This window comes from Carassius auratus, chromosome 18, assembly GCF_003368295.1.
Source record: "Carassius auratus strain Wakin chromosome 18, ASM336829v1, whole genome shotgun sequence".
Classification (NCBI taxonomy): domain Eukaryota; kingdom Metazoa; phylum Chordata; class Actinopteri; order Cypriniformes; family Cyprinidae; genus Carassius; species Carassius auratus.
The window spans coordinates 6,259,310-6,276,081 of NC_039260.1; the positions used below are offsets into that span (position 1 = coordinate 6,259,310).

A 16,772-nucleotide genomic window follows, 5' to 3' on the forward strand; every position below is an offset into this window, starting at 1 on the left:
CAATTTACCTTTGTGGTTTTTGACTAGGCATAGCATTCTCTGATGCGAAGTTTCTTGCACAAGACACTTTTCCTATTGGAGGTATTCGCTCAGGTAAATCCATCCCACAGATCTGAGCCCAAATATATATTATACCTTGTGAATATGTATTTTTTTATTTTAGTAAACGTTCCTTTCACATCTAAATCAACTAAGACAAACAATATTTTGGGGGGTGGGGATGTATCTCATCCACAAAAAGTCATTCTCTCATTTTAGTAAAATCTTGGGCACAAACTAAAAATTCATCCCTCGTTTTAGTAAATTGTGGCCATACTACTAATGCGTTCCTATTTTATAATAAATTATGGCCACAGTGCACTAATTTATTTACTTTTTTATTTAATTAATGAGTACAATGTCACCACATTGTATATATTAAACTGTGGGAATAAATTTTTAATTAATGGCCACCATTTAACTAAAATTAGATAGCTAAGTGGCTATGATTTAATTAAAACGAGAAAACAAATTAATAATTTGTGGACATGGTAAATATATTTGTGCATGCATGTGCTGTGCTCTGCAATATTATTTTAATATAATGTCAGTTAATGGCTAGTGCTTCTGTATTAAAATGCAGAAAGGTTACAGCAGCTGGAGGTGAGGAAAGATACAACTGACATCTTTCTTTTTTAGTCTTTACATAATCATTTACATCAGCATCAGTGTATTATAGTGGTTCAGTGGTAGTTGTCCAAAAAAAATCTATGATTTCATCTGTTAAATAATTTTCTAGCTGATTTTCCATTCATTGTATGAGAAGAGTGATGTTTCCTACGCCAAAAAACACACAAAGCAATTAAATGGCTTCTGAAGGCCATGAAAACCGTGCCAAAATGGTTTGAACTACTTTTGCCATCAGTTACGTAACACCTAGAATAGATTTACTGCATTACGGCAGTGTGACAGGTAAATGTGGGCAATCACATATTTAGGATTAAATATGTAAAACCATTTTTTGAAGCCAATGACTAAACTTGCCATAAATAAAGCTTTGAAAGCTTTCTATTTGAAACATATTCACAGACAGTTTATTTTGATTGAAACCGGTTCACATATTAGGCTTATTTTCCTGTTGAAGGTTGTTTTTTCATTACAACAGCCACAGAGCAGCAGCAGCAGCAGCAGCAACCCAGCTGTAGATAGAAGCAGAAAAAAAGAAGAAAAAGGGACAGCAGTTCTATCTGCAAAAACTCAAGGAGTCATGGGAAATGTAGTTCATTCTGTATGTACACAACTGTGCAGCAGGGGCCACGCGGACCCCACCCACATCAGATTAAGACTCAGTCTCAATTCAACATAGCAAAAAGCGCTTTTCAACAAAAATAAAAAAGATGAAATTAATGAGACATTATAATATGTTGATAAGGAGACATCGGAAACACAAATAGCACAGCGAGTTCCACAGGATTTTACAAATTAATCATGAAACAGTTGACTGAAGTACAAACTGGATTTCAACTTCAATAGATAAGCCATTGTCTCAAAGATATGGTGCTTTTTTAATAATTTCGTAACAAAATGAAGGCAGAGGGAAACCCAACCCCCTGAATCCTTCCCGCCACAGAGAAAAATTGTCCGCTTGAAGACCATTACAATGCATCATCTTGAGTTTCACCAGTGTAGAGAATGGTACAGTTTCTAGTCCACCTTAATAACACACTCCCAATATAATCCATCGGCTTACACGAACTCTGTCCATCTTTCACTTTTAGAAACACGTATTGATCCATATGGTAAGTGGTTGAAGGGGCTAGTGATTTTACCCTTTATATTAAATCTATATGATCCAATTGCAAACATGCAAAAAGAGAAACAAAACAGGCAACAAAAATGAATTAAACTTATCATACAAACAAAAGAATGAACACCATGACAGTGCACTTGGTCTGGGGGTGGGAAAGGGAACAAAAACAGGTGACCATGTGCAACACATCTAAAAAAAAAAAAAAAAAATGAAGGCAACAAAAGAGTCTCCCAAAAACATGAGAGAAAGAGAAATGGGAAATTATATACACTCATTATGTACATTATAGATTATGCAACTATGCAAGATGGCAGAACACGAGTTGGTGCTTTGATGGCACCCAGTACTGAACGCCCCCCTCTGGACGGCATCTATATCTGTGTGAAATCGAACGCACACACAAAAGCTGGAACTACCGAAAACTGCTACTTTCAAGACCGGGGCAGTGACTCTCTCTGGATATAGTTTAACGTGGGCGTAGAGACAAACACGCCTTTGTAAACATAAGAAAAACTCCATTTTAGACGGCAAACTGATTATTTTATTTCCGACCGTCTTTTTTTTTCTTTTCTACAAGATGTCTTCTTTTCTCTATTAGTCAAGATATTTACTGTAACTAATTACAGTGGTCATAAACTATATGTTCAAAGAGACAACAAAAGCATGAAAGTAAAATATAAAAAGGTTCAACTGCATAACAAGCCATAATGAACATAGCACAAATCTTGGCTCGAATTTGATATAAATATGAGGAACATTGTGGCAGGACACTCGTGGTGGACTCCTATCGACCACTAGAGTTTACAGAGAATAATAAAGCCTATTAATCCGTTTAAAAGTCTGTAATGTATCTATGTACAACTTAGCTGATGTTGCTAGGTGATGTAATCTTTACAGAAAATGTTTTAGGCACCATCTTGGTTCAGTATGCTTGACAAAAGTACTTCATAAAAGAAAAACGGACCAGAAAGGGGGGCTCATAAATACACAGTAGTCCCAGACTACAACCTTGATGACCTTCTCTTAAATAGGGTGTGAAATCAAAATTACACTGTACAATGTGGCTAAAAAAAAAAAAAAAAGAAGAGAAAAGAAATGATGGAACAGAAACTTTTTTTTTTTTTGAGCGAAGCCCCTGAAATGTCTGCATTAAAAATGGGGATACGGCGATTTTCTGTACAAACACACACGTATATGAAAGAAGTGTATGGAAAAATATGCTTATTCAAGTTAATAAAAAATGAATTTCAGAGCGACAGAGATATAGAGATGAACGTGAACATTGTTAACAGACACATTTTACACTAGAAACCTCTGTGAGGATGCAAAAATGATGGACTCTGAACCGAGAGGACCAAGCACACATGTAACATGTAACGAAAAAAAAAAAAAAAACACAATGTGGAAGCTGGCTTTCCACACAGGAAGTGATATCAAAACTGTACTGGAATGTGGCTCTGAATATTCAGGCCTTCACCAGACGCTGGTACCACAGGGGAAATGTATCCAGGTGGTCTGATGTCTTCTGGAGGGATGAAAAAGGACACCAATCATGGGTTAAAACGAGGGACATGGATCCTCTGAAGAGTTAGGCGAGAACGAGACAGAGAAAAAGTCCCCTGATTATGTCGTTAGAAAGGTTCCTGTGCCGTCTGATGACGTCTAGATTTCGATGCCGCTGTGAAGAGCGTCCTCTGATGAGACACTAGATGATTCTTGAGCGTTTATGATATTATCAGAAGGTCCATTAATGACGCTCCTATAAATACAGTCCTCGTTTCTTGATTATGTTGTGTTGGGATGATGTGTCAGCGATTTCCTGTGTCTATAAATCTCCTCGGGCGTCGTGTTCACCACGCCTCTGTGTAGCGAACGTCCACTTCCTTTAGATTGGGTAGTTTGGCCTGTGGATAGGACCAGAGATAGAGAGGTTTAGATACTGAAATGTTTAATGTGACATGTTCCTGGTTCAACATCCTCTGTCGTTCCTGGAACAACATTCCTATCAGCCTTATGATTCCTTTTATTCCTCACTGATTTCAGAGTCAAGGTTACGATTGATTGACTGAACCGGGGACATGTCCTGCTTGTGTAAATAACATTGGGCAATAAAAAAAAAAAACTGGCTGCATGATAAGAGTTAAAGGTGAAGTATGTCATTTCTGCACCATTAGAGTCACCAGATTGTATTGGAAAAGTAAAGACTGTTGATAATGGTTTCCTGAACTCCCTCATCTGCTATTGGCCAGCCAAACAACATAACAGCAACCGAAACTCAGGGCATTGGTCAAGTCCATGTTGCTGTTTTCCATTAGTTGTAATGCTTCAGTGTTGTGAAAGCACCACAGAATCAAAGTATTTACTCTACATTTGGGGGGAAATCAAACTAGGAACAACTTACACTTTTATTCCAAATTAAGGGTCTGTTTGATTTTTTTTTTTTAAAGGTTTTTGAAGGGAGTCACACACTTAATCTTTGTTCTATTTTAATAAACATTTATTTTTATTATCAATTTTAAAAACAGCTGTGGTGCTTTAAATATTTGTGGATGCCATAATACATTTTTAAAAGGATTTTTTATATTAATATAAAAGAACAGCATTAACTTGTCTACACTCTTTTAGTTTTTTTTTTTTTAAATCAATTTAATCCGTCTTTGCTGAATACAAAATTATTTATTTTCTTAAAATTAAATAAGATCTTACTGACTCCAAACTTGAGGAATAGTGTACATTTACTATAATAGCTTCTGCGTATTAAACTGGGATATATTTTAAGTTTCAATCCTAGCAGTCTAAGGGTCTGTTAAGAGTCATCATCTTCTAGTTCTTACCTTCAGGTCCTCATATGTGTCCGCTGTGAGTTTAGTACTGTTCATATTCAGGCTGCACAGACTTTTCATAGCTGCAAGGAAAGGTTGCAATAAGTTAATAATCCTACATGTTAATTAAAATAAACCATAAATGTATCCGGACATACACAACATGTCCATTATACACTCAAGACAAACCACTTTTTTGTTAAATGGATGGTTCAAATACTTTTTTTTTTAAGTTGTGCCATAATTCAGCGCCAAAGATGATTGTTTATATGGCTAAGCTCCATAAAAAGCACCATAAAAGTGGAGGTGCAAGGAGCTGGCCGAAATTCAACTTAAAGCTCATGATCTTCATCTAGTGAATGTCATTTGTGCTTGTGTTCAATAAAAAGATTTGTGCCCTCATACACATAACAGAAGGTCTGACGTCATTGATGGCAAAAACCACTGGTTCTCGCATGTTACGTGACTGATTGTGATGTGGCAAATTTAAAAACACGGTCACGAATGACATTTGAGATTTAGAGTGGAGAGGAAGATTATTTGGGAGCAATGTCTATGGCTTCAAAAGACTTGGACTATAGTGCAGGAGACATATTTTATGATACTTTGAAGCTCGACAGTATAAATCACCATCCACTTCTGTCACGGTATATTAAAAACAGAAGCTCGGACAGACATTACGCTCTCCTTTTGTGCTACACTGGAGAAAGAAAAAAGAAAGTCATACTCATATGAATATTAATTTTTGGATCAATGATCCTGTTAAGAAACCTCAACAAGCCAGACAAATTAATTATTACTAGCTAAGATCTGTTATAAATCAAGAAGACGGAGAATAAATCCAATTATTTTAATTTGAGAAATGGCTGTTTTTTTTTTTACTGGTCAGAATGAAAGTAGCTGGATATAAGATGTGTATAAATGCCTTCTTACAGCTGAGGGAGAGCAGGCCAGCGTCCGTGACTGGAGTCTCACACAAGTTCAAAACCTGCAGACAGGCCAGATGCTCCGATAGCAAACGCAGCCCAGCATCTCCAAACTAAAACACAGAAAACATCAATCAATCAGACTGATCACGAGTTACGTCTAGCTAGTTAGTCACGTTTGTTTCGTTTACGGAACCATCAACAGGGCGTCTCGTGTGCTGCGCTAATCACTCCACCCAAGTAGCCACTCTGCCCAAGTAACGTTAGCTGTGCTCCTACGCCTAGTGAGAATATAGTTCCCAGTATTTATACGATTAAAAATGGTCCCTGTCTCATATAGCCTTGTTATTTGTACACGCTGTGACTATACAGAGCACAAAATGTAAATAGGAAAATGTTTGTATTATTTTGTCACTTATTGGGATTACTATGCTACCATTATCCATTTACATCCAGTCTTTGTGCTAAGCTAGGCTAGCGGTGGGTGCGTCAAATAACACTTACAGAACGCACAGAAATGAAAAAGGTATGTATGGACTTGTCTAACTCTGGGGGATACTGTGAATAAGCTAAAGTCCCAAAAAGTCTTTAGGACTTTTAAAAGGAATTAAAACTTCTATTCAGCAAGTATGCATTAAATAGATCAAGGGTGACAGTAAAGTTATTTATAATGTTACAAAAGATTTCTTTTTCAGAAAAATGCTGCTCTTTTGAACTTTCTATTCATCACAGAATACTGAAAAAGTTTCTTGAGCAGCGAATCAGCATATTAGAATATTACCTGGAGTAAGGATGCTGAAAATGGTCATAACAGGGATAAATTTCACTATAAAATAAATTACAATTTATCTTTTTTTCTTTATAAATAATGCAGCCTTGAGTATTCATTAAAAAAAAAAATAATAATAATAAACACACCACAAACTTTTGAAAGGTATATTTTTAAAGCATTAAGAAAGTTATTTTGGCTTCAAAACTCATGTAGCTGCTAGACTCTTCCAAAAGGAAATGAGCAGAAGAAAACAGACCTGGGTGGACCATAGGTTGAGCTGTTTGAGGGATGGCAGTTTGATGAGCTGTTCGGCGCAGGCACTGGTGACGTTGGTGAATGCCAAGCTGAGGTTCTCCAGATTGCCAAAGGAACCGGAGCTCAGCAGACGAGCCAAGTCAGCATCCTACAGCAAAAAAATAAAATTTGAAGAAGGATTTTTGGTGAAAACAACAGCATAAATACAAGCCCATCCATAATTAGTAATTTAAACAAACACACACTTACCGTAGATTTGGAGGGCAGGGTAAGTCGAGTAGGCCCTCCTTTTCTTTGCTAAACAGAGAAAGAGATATTACTAGTTTTGCAGTTTTTAGTTCAAACACCAGGTGGCAATTGAGAGTCATCACCGTATATGTAGGAAGTCTGTAAATGGGTCACTTTTGTCTTTTTGAGTTAATGGGAGCTCTGCGTTAAACCTGGCCTGTGACGGCAGCGATGACTGCATAATGACTGGTCACCGTATTATCAAAGCCAGTGCGTGGCAGTAAAAACGTCTCAGTGTTGATTTGTGTAACTGTGCACTCACTAGTTCTTTGAGCTCTCTCTGTCTGTCGCACAGCTGCTCATACATGCGCAGGCCGACCTGGGTGCTCTCCAGGGTGGAGATGATCTGTAGCTGAGTGTCCTTGTTCTCTATGATGTTGTACTCCAGCATCAAACACAGGATCTGCACGGCAGACACAGAGATCACTGCTTTATCCTACACATGGGCTTCACTGGAGATTTTTTTTTTAACTCTACACAAATAATGTATTGAGCTGCCTTGCTGTCTACTTGGGCTGCATTCATACGGAAACTGAGACTCATGGGTAACTAATTGTATATGACAACTCCTAATGTTCCTAATGTGATACACCTGACTAATGGTGTGGTGAAATCTAAAATAACTGAAATCTAATAACTTGAACTTGTTGCAAAATCTGTGTGGGTTAATAGTTAGTGGAAAATCTATTGTGTGGATTACTACCGAAATTGCTGGATTTTGCTTGAAACCACACACTCAATACATTCCAATAGAATTCACTGTTAGCACGTTGCTAAGCTAAAAACTGGATACTATAAAGGACACAAAACCTAGCGCATATAAATATCGGATTAAATAAAATCCTAATTCTAAATCCACAAAGGATACAACTAGACTATAGACTATCTGGAGTTTATTTTAGTCTAGAACTGCCAAAATCAACATTACGCTACCTTAAATTGTAACTGTTTACATGAAATATAGGGGCATTTAACTAAAAACTTTTTATACTACAACAACAGATAGGTCTGGAAAAACAAAACAAAACCACAACAAAACAATGCAACAGAAATTTGTGGAAATTTGGCAAACAACATTACATATTTCCACATCCTAACACTCTTACAATCTGACATTAGCGTGTTGCTAAGCTAACAAGTGCTACTATAGTAAACTCACAAAAAATTTGTCAATTATTAGATGACATTTAAATTAAATTTAAATAATTACAATGCATTCAAGGGTTGCAAAATCATACACGCAATCAGACTATCATCTATCTGGTCTACTTCACAGTTTATTCTTGTGTAGAACATGCAACTGAATATGGTGACACACATTGTTCAGTTTTTGTATGTCATTTTAACTGAAATTTATCATGCTACAACAATAAATGACAGGAAAATAATAAACCACTTCTGCAGATGGTTTTAGGAAAAATGTGCTCAGAATTTCTGTCTGTACAAAAATACAGATGGTTTAAAACGGAATCTGCAATTCTGCTTGTGGATATTTCAGTTGTTTTCTTAGTCTAGTCATTATTTCTTCCTCAAAAGCATTCATTAGTAACTTGTAAACACAACTTGGTTTCACAGGAAGTTGCATAATGCTTGCCAATCAGATAAAAACGGCTATTTTCAGTCTGCTCGTACCATTTTGTGTGCAATATTCATCATATGGTCAGTGGACAGACTGTGGGCGGTCTCAGAACGTGCCCCTAAAGGCTGAGACTAGCAAAAGAAGGCTTTTGAAAAAGCCTTTGGGCTGAACCATCCATGATGCCTAAAACTGTCACTTAGGTGGGCAGCTCACTACATTCCAGCTCAAAGCAATAGTCAGTCATATGTACCTCCACCATGGTCTGGTTCCCCCGCAGGGCCAAGAGCATGCAGGGTCCCAGTTTATTTTCAGCCAGGGACAAGAGAAATTTCTTTGTCTTGTAGCAGGAGCCCATGAGGATGTGGACCTGTCAGGACGAACGACATCAGACCATAAAAGTAGATATAGTGGCAGGACAAAAGACTGAACTAAATGAGACATCTCGTATTTCATACAAACACTTTCATACCATGCTAGCAAACAGCTCTCCATCATCGTCGCAAGCTACGCCTCCTGGACTGTAGAGCTGGAACCACCCGTCTTTTCCAGAGCGCACGCTGAGCAAACAGGAGTGGACCTGTGAGAGACAAACACATGCATATACATTCACACTGGCTGAAGCTCAACAAAGCATTGTTTACCAAGTCTACAGGACCAATATTAAGCAAGCATTCGACTGAAACTGTAAGCCTAACAACACCCTTTCTGCAAACAGCAGTTTCCTGTCTCACCTCTTGTCTGGGATCTTCAGCAAACCTCTGAATAACATATTTCAGCTCTCTGTTACAAAAAACAAATAACAGATCTGTTAGATGACAAAACGTAGTAAAAAAAGTGAAAATTCACCGCCCAAAAATTTTAATTTGTTCATCATTTAGTTACTTTCATGTTATTCCAAACCTATATTAAGATTTTTTTTTCTGAACAACAGGTCTCTCTTTTCTATGCAGTTGCAATTAAAAGGTATTGGAAGTGTTCTTGGAAAAAGAAGCAAAAGTATATTACAAGTACATTAAAATGGGTCAAAATGACTCCTGGCTTTATTTTAAATCTTGTGAAGTCATATGATAGATTTGTGTGTTAAACAGGCTGAAATTTTATTCGATATTCACAGTTAATCTGAACTGAGACTATCAGTTTGGTATGTGAATTAATCATTCAAATCATTTCTGTGCACTGGATGAACCAATTTGACTAAAAAGATTAATTTCATTTAAAATATTCATGATTAATTTCACAAAGCTTATCTAACTAATCTACCTAAGTGAGTCAGTGTGAATGTCAACATTTTAAATGAATAATGAAAAAGTTTGTTCCTCAAAAGCTATAATATGGCTTCAGAAGACTTTGGCATAAAACACTTTTGTAGTTTTTGTGATACTCTTCCACACTTGTGTTATTTCATAGAGGTTTAAAAAAAAAAAAAAAGAGGGTAAGAAAATGATGACCGAATAAAATTTTTGCAGGAACTGTCACTTTAAAGTTTCATAATGACTCAATTTAAACTCTTAAAGAGACAGTGCACACAAAAATGAAAATTCTGGTATCAGTTATTAATCCTTTTGTCATTCCAAACTTGAAAGACTTACTTTTTTTGATGAACATCAAAGAAGATATTCTGAAAAATAATTTAGCCTATTTTTATTTTTATTTTTTGTCTTTACAATGGACATCAATGGGCTCTAGTTTTTAAAGTTCTTCAAAATATTGTATGCTCCACAGAAGAAAGCTAGTCATACAGGTTTGGAATGACATTAAGGTGAGTAAATGATGATAGAATTTTAATTTCTGGGTCAACTATACCTTTAACCTGACATTTAAGTATCTCTCTAAATGGTTCTATATACACATTAGGGGCAAAAGTGAAGTCACTTACTTTGTGAATTTGGCATGTGCAAGGGCCCTAGAGAGGAGAAAGCAAACAGAGAAAAACATCGACTTGACTCGGGCACTCAAATAAGACAGTGTCGTCATTCCACATAATTACACAAGTTGCTTTCTGAGTCTATATGTAGGCGTGCTTGTCTCAACACGCATATTGATACATTCACAAGTGTTCTGTGTGCATGTCTGGGAGGACTTCATCAAATGTTTTGCATGTGTGCTCTGGGATGCGCTTGGCTGTTGTTAACTTTTTCTAATGAAGGCTGGAAGCTCGGCGTAGCGTACGAACGCAGGTGAGCCCCCCGCCTTTGGCAACCGCAGGGCTCTGCAGAAGACCTGTAATGATCTGTTCTGTCCTGCAGGGCCAATTACAGGAGCCACAGAGGACCCGAGAAGCCTCACCCAATCCCCACAATCCCAATGCAGAGCCCTGCTGCGGCTCGCCCACGTCAGTCTTCTCCCTTCCATGCCAAACCTCAAGAGACCAGCACACCGCACGTACACAGATAGCCCCTGGTATCATTATGTAGGCTACACATCTAAAAAATGTATTAATATTTCTTATATACTACCGTTCAAAACTTTAGAATCGGTATGATTTTTTACAAATGTTTTTGAAAAATCTCTTCTGTTCACCAGAATTCATTTATCTGATTAAACATAAACCCAAACAATAATATTGTAGAATATAACTACAATTAAGAAAAATAAAAATGCTATTTTAATACATTTTAAAATGTAATTTATTCTTGTGATGGCAAGGCTGAATTCTAGCAGTTCCAATCTTCAGTGTCACATCATCCCCTAAACCTAAACCCTTCTAATATGCTGATGTGGTGCTTCAGAAACATTTCTTTTTATTATCAATGTTGAAAAAAGTTGTCCTGCTTAATTCTTTTGTTACTATCAGGATACTTTTTTTCAGATTATTTAATGAACAGAAAGTTCAAAAGAACAGCATTTATTTGAAATCGAAAACTTTTTAAACTAAAATCTGTATCAATTACATATTTAGTATAAAGTGAGCTGTGCGACATTGAGTCACTCCATCTACCAATGATGCTTTTCACTTCGGTTCATGTTTTTGAGTGTCAAATGATGCTTAAATTCAACTTAAAATATGTGGATCAAACTGGGTAAAACGCTCTCTTTAGAACTAGTTGACTAATTTAATCCTGTGCAACTGCACTTAAGTTAAACCTTGCTAAATAAACTGAATGGTGTAACTGACACTTCATAATGAGTTAACTGCAGCAGCTGTAATCGTAATGGATTACTTATCACACTGGATTCCATTAGTTTTCGAGGCCATAGTTGATAGTTAAAACAGACAGCAAGCAAATGGTTAGAAATAAAGCAACTGTGAACAGAATGAGAGGGGAGTAAATGCCCTTACTCTTTTGGGAAGGGGATTGGTTGAAGCAGGCTGGCCAGTGCTGGTCTCCAGTCTTCATAGTCTGATCTGTAGAGAGAAAAGACCAGAGGAGAAATTAGAGATTCTGAGACAGGAAGAGCGATAACTGGAGAAAATAAAAACCTTATGTAAGATCGGCCAGTGAAAGCTGAAACCTCAGAGACTCTGCTGTGATCTGCAACCGGAAGGTTCACAATAGGATCAGGTGAAGGTAAAGCCTAAAAACAGATTCGGTTCAATGAATCTGTTATAAATATGCAGACTGTTTTAAGGTCACTTCTCACTGGCTGAATCTGCTTTTGTATATCCCAAACGGATCATTTATACTCATTGTGGGATGATTACAGTGTTGGAGAATAACTACAATAGATTTTTTCAGTAGCTCTGCTGTTATTAAAATAGCATTGCTTTTCTGTAAGCTAATTATTCCAACACGCAGCAGTGTTACGCAACAAAAAGCTGTATTACGCAGCCTTACAATGCACAAACAAACTCTTAAATGCTCTTCTCTTTTATTCTTAAATCAGGTGGTTTCAATAGTTTGTACTGGCAACTTATCACTTAATAGTGTTCCTGGAATTCCCTGAATATATGGTTTTCTTTTTGGTAGAAATATTTGAAATATTTTGGTAAATTAAAGTACAAAAATAGAAATATAATAAACTAAAAAACTATAAAGTTGTAAAGCATTTAATTGAGAGAAATACTCACCCTGTGTGTGTGTGTGTTTTTTTTAAATATATGTATGCATCTATGTATGTATAGATAGATAGATCCAGTAGCAGAAAGCCATACTCACAGCATCTTAAGGATGAGGGCGAAACATCCCAGCACTCTGTCGGCGTGGGCAGGCAGCTGAATGGACAGGGCGTTGAGCGCGGGGCTGACCAGTAGACAGTCGATGAGGTTGGGCTCGCTGTCTCCTTCTGCAGGGGTCTTTCGCAGTGTGTTAGTGGTGTTGTTGTTGCGCTCTAGCTCTACCAGGATCTCACTGGAGTTGACGATAGAAGGTGGTGGTGAGAGGGGCAGGGCCGGAGCTGGGGACAGGGTGGTGGTCGGGGGAGGCGTGGGCGGCTCGGGCCGCAGTAGGCGCAAAGGCATGGGCGGCTTCCTCTCACTTTGCTGCTGACAACCGTTTCGGATTTCCTTGAGACTGGGAGAGTTGTCCCGACTAACAAAAAATGAAAGAGAGAGGACATACTGTTAACCACATTCCACAAATTCAAAATGTTTTTGGTTGTGGAATATATATATAAAATGTTCAATAGTTGTGTTTAGATTTTTATGCTCACCAAGGCTGTATGTATTTGGCTAAAAATACAGTAAAAACTGTAATATTGTGAAAAATTGTAAAACGTGTCAGCTAAATGCATAAATGTAAAAGTTATTATTAGAATTTAAAAGAATGTTATACTTTAAAATGTAATTTTATCCTGTGGAAATGCTGAATTTTCAGCAGCCATTACTCTAGTCTCATATGATCCTTCATAAATCTTTCTAATTAGCTGCTCAAGGAACATTTATTATCAATATTGAAAACGGTTGTGCGGCTTACAAAGAATTTATGTGCAAACAGTGTTTTTTTTCTTTTCATGATTCTGTATAAATAGGAAGTTCAAAATATCAGCATTTAATAAAAAAGTTTTGTACTAAAGCACAAGTTTGTTGCATTTAATCAGTTTAATGCATTCTTGCTGAATAAAAGTATTTGGTTTCATAAAATCTTACTGACTATAGATCTCGTTTTTCTATTTTATTTTATATATTATATAAATTACTATCTAACATATAATTAACCTACCATAACCATTATAATGAATACACAATAATAATAATCTATAAAATAACCTGAGGCTGACAATCAAATTTTCTGAATGGTAAATCCCTCCTTTCATTGTCAATTTGTCTAAAAAAAAACAAAAAAACAACAACAACAAAAAAAAACACCTTTATAACAATATTGCATTCAAAAAGTTTCAAGGCCTTTCTATGGAAATTGCCATATTTGCATGCAGTCAAATACAAAACACCAGCTGGTTCATTTGCTACATAGCCAGATTATTTGAAAGACCTTATTTGACTAAGTAACCATAGGACATCTGATTCTGGTAGGATGGATGACAAATGGAATACATGATGTAAACGCATGGAAATGTGCACCTTTAAAATATCCATGAACTTTAGCTACGGAAATTTGCCAAAAGGCCATTGGAGAGTGAATGAGAGAAGTGATCACAACAAAACTCCAAAAGGGAGCAGTGCAGAGAAGCCTAGGGAGTGAGCTTTGACACGTCTCACTCTCTTGAGGCTTTGTGAATCATGGAAACTTTTGAAAATAGTTCCTTATTCCTCTCAGGTGGCCGTACCCCGGCCCAGACGCTCACAGTGATGACACGCACGGTGTCAGGTGAGACCAAAAATGTCATTACAGCTATGTCACTGTTGTTTGTCACAAAAAAATACTGACTGATTAAAGCAGGTGGAAATTAAAGCATGCATATTTAAGGACAATTTAAGAAAACAGGATATGGAGAAGTGAAGAAACCAAATATGATTCAGAGAAATGTTTTGATCCGAGGTCTCCGGGGTAAACTGCATCTCATGGGGTGGAAAACCAGTGAATCAGACGCACCTGTTGATGAACTCTTCATAGCAAGAGTAGATGGCAGCTAGGCACACCGCCACGAGATTGGGGAGAACCCGAGGATGAGGGCACTGTCCAGTGGGACCGTGCATGCTGAAAACATTTAAGAAAAGGTCAGGTTAGCAAAGTTTCTGCATCCAAACGCATACAGAGTGACAGCTCAAAGAAAACAAAACTGTAACTGTAAGTAAGCGCGGGGTTTGGTCCTAAACAGACCATTAACATGACACAGCCTGATAGATAAAAGGATATTACAGTTTGTGTACATATGATGGCCTGTTCTTTGTACGTAAGCGAGGTGGAGCCAGGGTGAGGTAACACTGTGTTCGAACCCGCCGCGATGCAATGAGATTCCAAGCTTTTATCGCTCACTACAGTGTTGTTGTCCTTACTACATAGCTTCGCTTGCAAAAGGAAAGTGATGTGTGTTTGTATAAGGGAAAAAGAAAAACGTCACTCACCTTTGAATGAACTTCTTGACCACTTCCATGCCAGCGTTAAGCTCATTCAGAGCCAAAATATACTCCTGAGTAAAGAGACGGAGTCTGGGGCATTTCCCAAAGTCCTGGAATGAGAAGTAAACACCAGGAGACTCATTAAATGAGAGTGCGGTGACGTGTGAATGAGAGCACTTCTAAAATAGTGCGCAGACCCACCATGTTGTGTTTGAGGATTCTCTGAACCACAGGAGTGAACACTTCAATCACCACCATCGACCGAGGACGCTCCCTACAGTGCTACAAAAACAACAAAAAATATTAATGATCAAATTCATAACATATAATCCCATTCTTTAAAAAAAGCACTTGGTAAAGTTATGATATCAGAAAAAAAAACTTTATTAAGATTCTTTGATGAACACAAAGTTCTAAAGAACTGTTTTTATTTGAAATAGAAAGAATCTTCTTGTCAGTGTAGCTGTTTTTGTAGAAAATGTAAATGTAAAAACGGTTTATATACGAAATAACCATGTGATAACGCCTTTTTTTTATCCTAATGAAATTCAAACTATACAAGTGAAAGATATTTCCCATTTGAAATGTTTTGTCTTTTAAGTTCAGAAGAGAAATTATATTAAAAGCAGCAATAAAATAGGTATTAATAAATTACATTTAAAATAAAAATGTTTGCAAAATTGAACTCAATTGTTCCCCTGACAAATAGCCAGAATTGTCACATTTACCTTGCAGAAGAATTCACACAGGTCAGGGGGAGGGTGGTTATTCTCCAGCAGGGGTGCGATGGCCTGCAGACAGATTCAAACCATTAGTCAGTCCCGTACAGACATGAAGAGTCTTGTTGCTTTTCATCTACATTTTACAGACGTGCACAACCTTCAGAGAGCACATCTGTGTGCGCCTGTCCTGTTTCTATGGCAGTCCACTACATTTTCAAGTCAATTTTATTCTAGAGCAGGTTTCATTGAGCCTTAAAACACATTACATAACTGCCTTTGTTAGCAATGGTGTTTAACCCACTGTTGTGTGAAGGCTATACATGTCTTCATATTTTCTGTTTAAAAAAGGCAGCTTACCACAAATAAAGCTCACTTACCACAATGATGTTCTCATGGTCCTGAGCGCTGAGGTTAGTGTTCTGAGAAGGAAATGACACAAAATAATTTGTTGAGAATTCATTGGCCAGTGGTGCCACAGCTACGTGACTCAACAACCAGCAAGCCCAGCTTTTAAAATGTAAATGGACTTCTTGGGAAAGCCGGTGTGACTCAGGGATATAGCCTTTTGACCAAAGGAAAGTGAGCGGTCTGTTTTTAGACTTTTTAAAACCTTCTTTGAATTCAAATACTTGGGTATATGTTGTATTCAAAGACATAATCCACAATTGCAAATCAACATGGGAATGCAAGCAATCTTTCTCTCTCTGGAAAAGATGATTTTCGTTGTGTAGCGATGCAATGTAAAAAAAAAAAAAAAAAAAAAAAAAAAAGACTAGACCACAGCAAAATAGACAACCACACGTAACTCTTAACCTGAACACAGACTCAAAATGAAACGTAACGCACCTCAATTCACAAATGACACTCATAACCAGAAATGAAGGCAGAATGCTGCTCGAGTTTTAACATGAAAGATGCCAGCTATGCTTCAGAAAGAAATTGGATGAAAAATAATACACCTGATAAATTTCATGTGGTCAATGAGAAAAGTGACTCATAAATGTATTAAAAATTAATTACTGCCCTAAATTAAGAGCCAAGTTTGTAGAATATTCTATAGAAAAATCTACTCTATTTTAGGAAAAATCATACATTTGACAAACCTGCTGTTCTCAATAAATCTAAAGAGAAAATGATTTATTTTAGCGTTTAGGGTTGAAGTTGCATGATTTGAAGCATCACTGCCCACAGCAAGTGTTACACACCAAATTATGAGCAATAA

At 37.0% G+C, this 16,772-nt stretch overlaps 1 protein-coding gene across 2 annotated transcripts in view; it reads right to left on the reverse strand.

The window, feature by feature from the left end:
* Positions 1-1,050: 1,050 nt before the first annotated feature.
* The window catches only part of LOC113118239 (C-Maf-inducing protein-like), a 28,240-nt gene continuing 12,518 nt past the window's right edge, over positions 1,051-16,772 (reverse strand). For both annotated transcript variants that reach the window (XM_026287278.1, XM_026287277.1), the window contains exons 5-21: positions 15,928-15,969; positions 15,557-15,619; positions 15,030-15,110; positions 14,835-14,938; positions 14,362-14,466; positions 12,529-12,900; positions 11,712-11,777; positions 10,308-10,334; positions 9,163-9,211; positions 8,901-9,008; positions 8,682-8,798; positions 7,115-7,255; positions 6,814-6,861; positions 6,566-6,712; positions 5,545-5,650; positions 4,624-4,694; positions 1,051-3,693 (exon numbers count right to left, since the gene is read on the reverse strand). In XM_026287278.1, the coding sequence (XP_026143063.1) occupies positions 3,640-3,693; positions 4,624-4,694; positions 5,545-5,650; positions 6,566-6,712; positions 6,814-6,861; positions 7,115-7,255; positions 8,682-8,798; positions 8,901-9,008; positions 9,163-9,211; positions 10,308-10,334; positions 11,712-11,777; positions 12,529-12,900; positions 14,362-14,466; positions 14,835-14,938; positions 15,030-15,110; positions 15,557-15,619; positions 15,928-15,969 (1,701 nt within the window). In that variant the 3' untranslated portion in view covers positions 1,051-3,639. The remainder of the gene's footprint in view (positions 3,694-4,623; positions 4,695-5,544; positions 5,651-6,565; positions 6,713-6,813; positions 6,862-7,114; positions 7,256-8,681; positions 8,799-8,900; positions 9,009-9,162; positions 9,212-10,307; positions 10,335-11,711; positions 11,778-12,528; positions 12,901-14,361; positions 14,467-14,834; positions 14,939-15,029; positions 15,111-15,556; positions 15,620-15,927; positions 15,970-16,772) is intronic.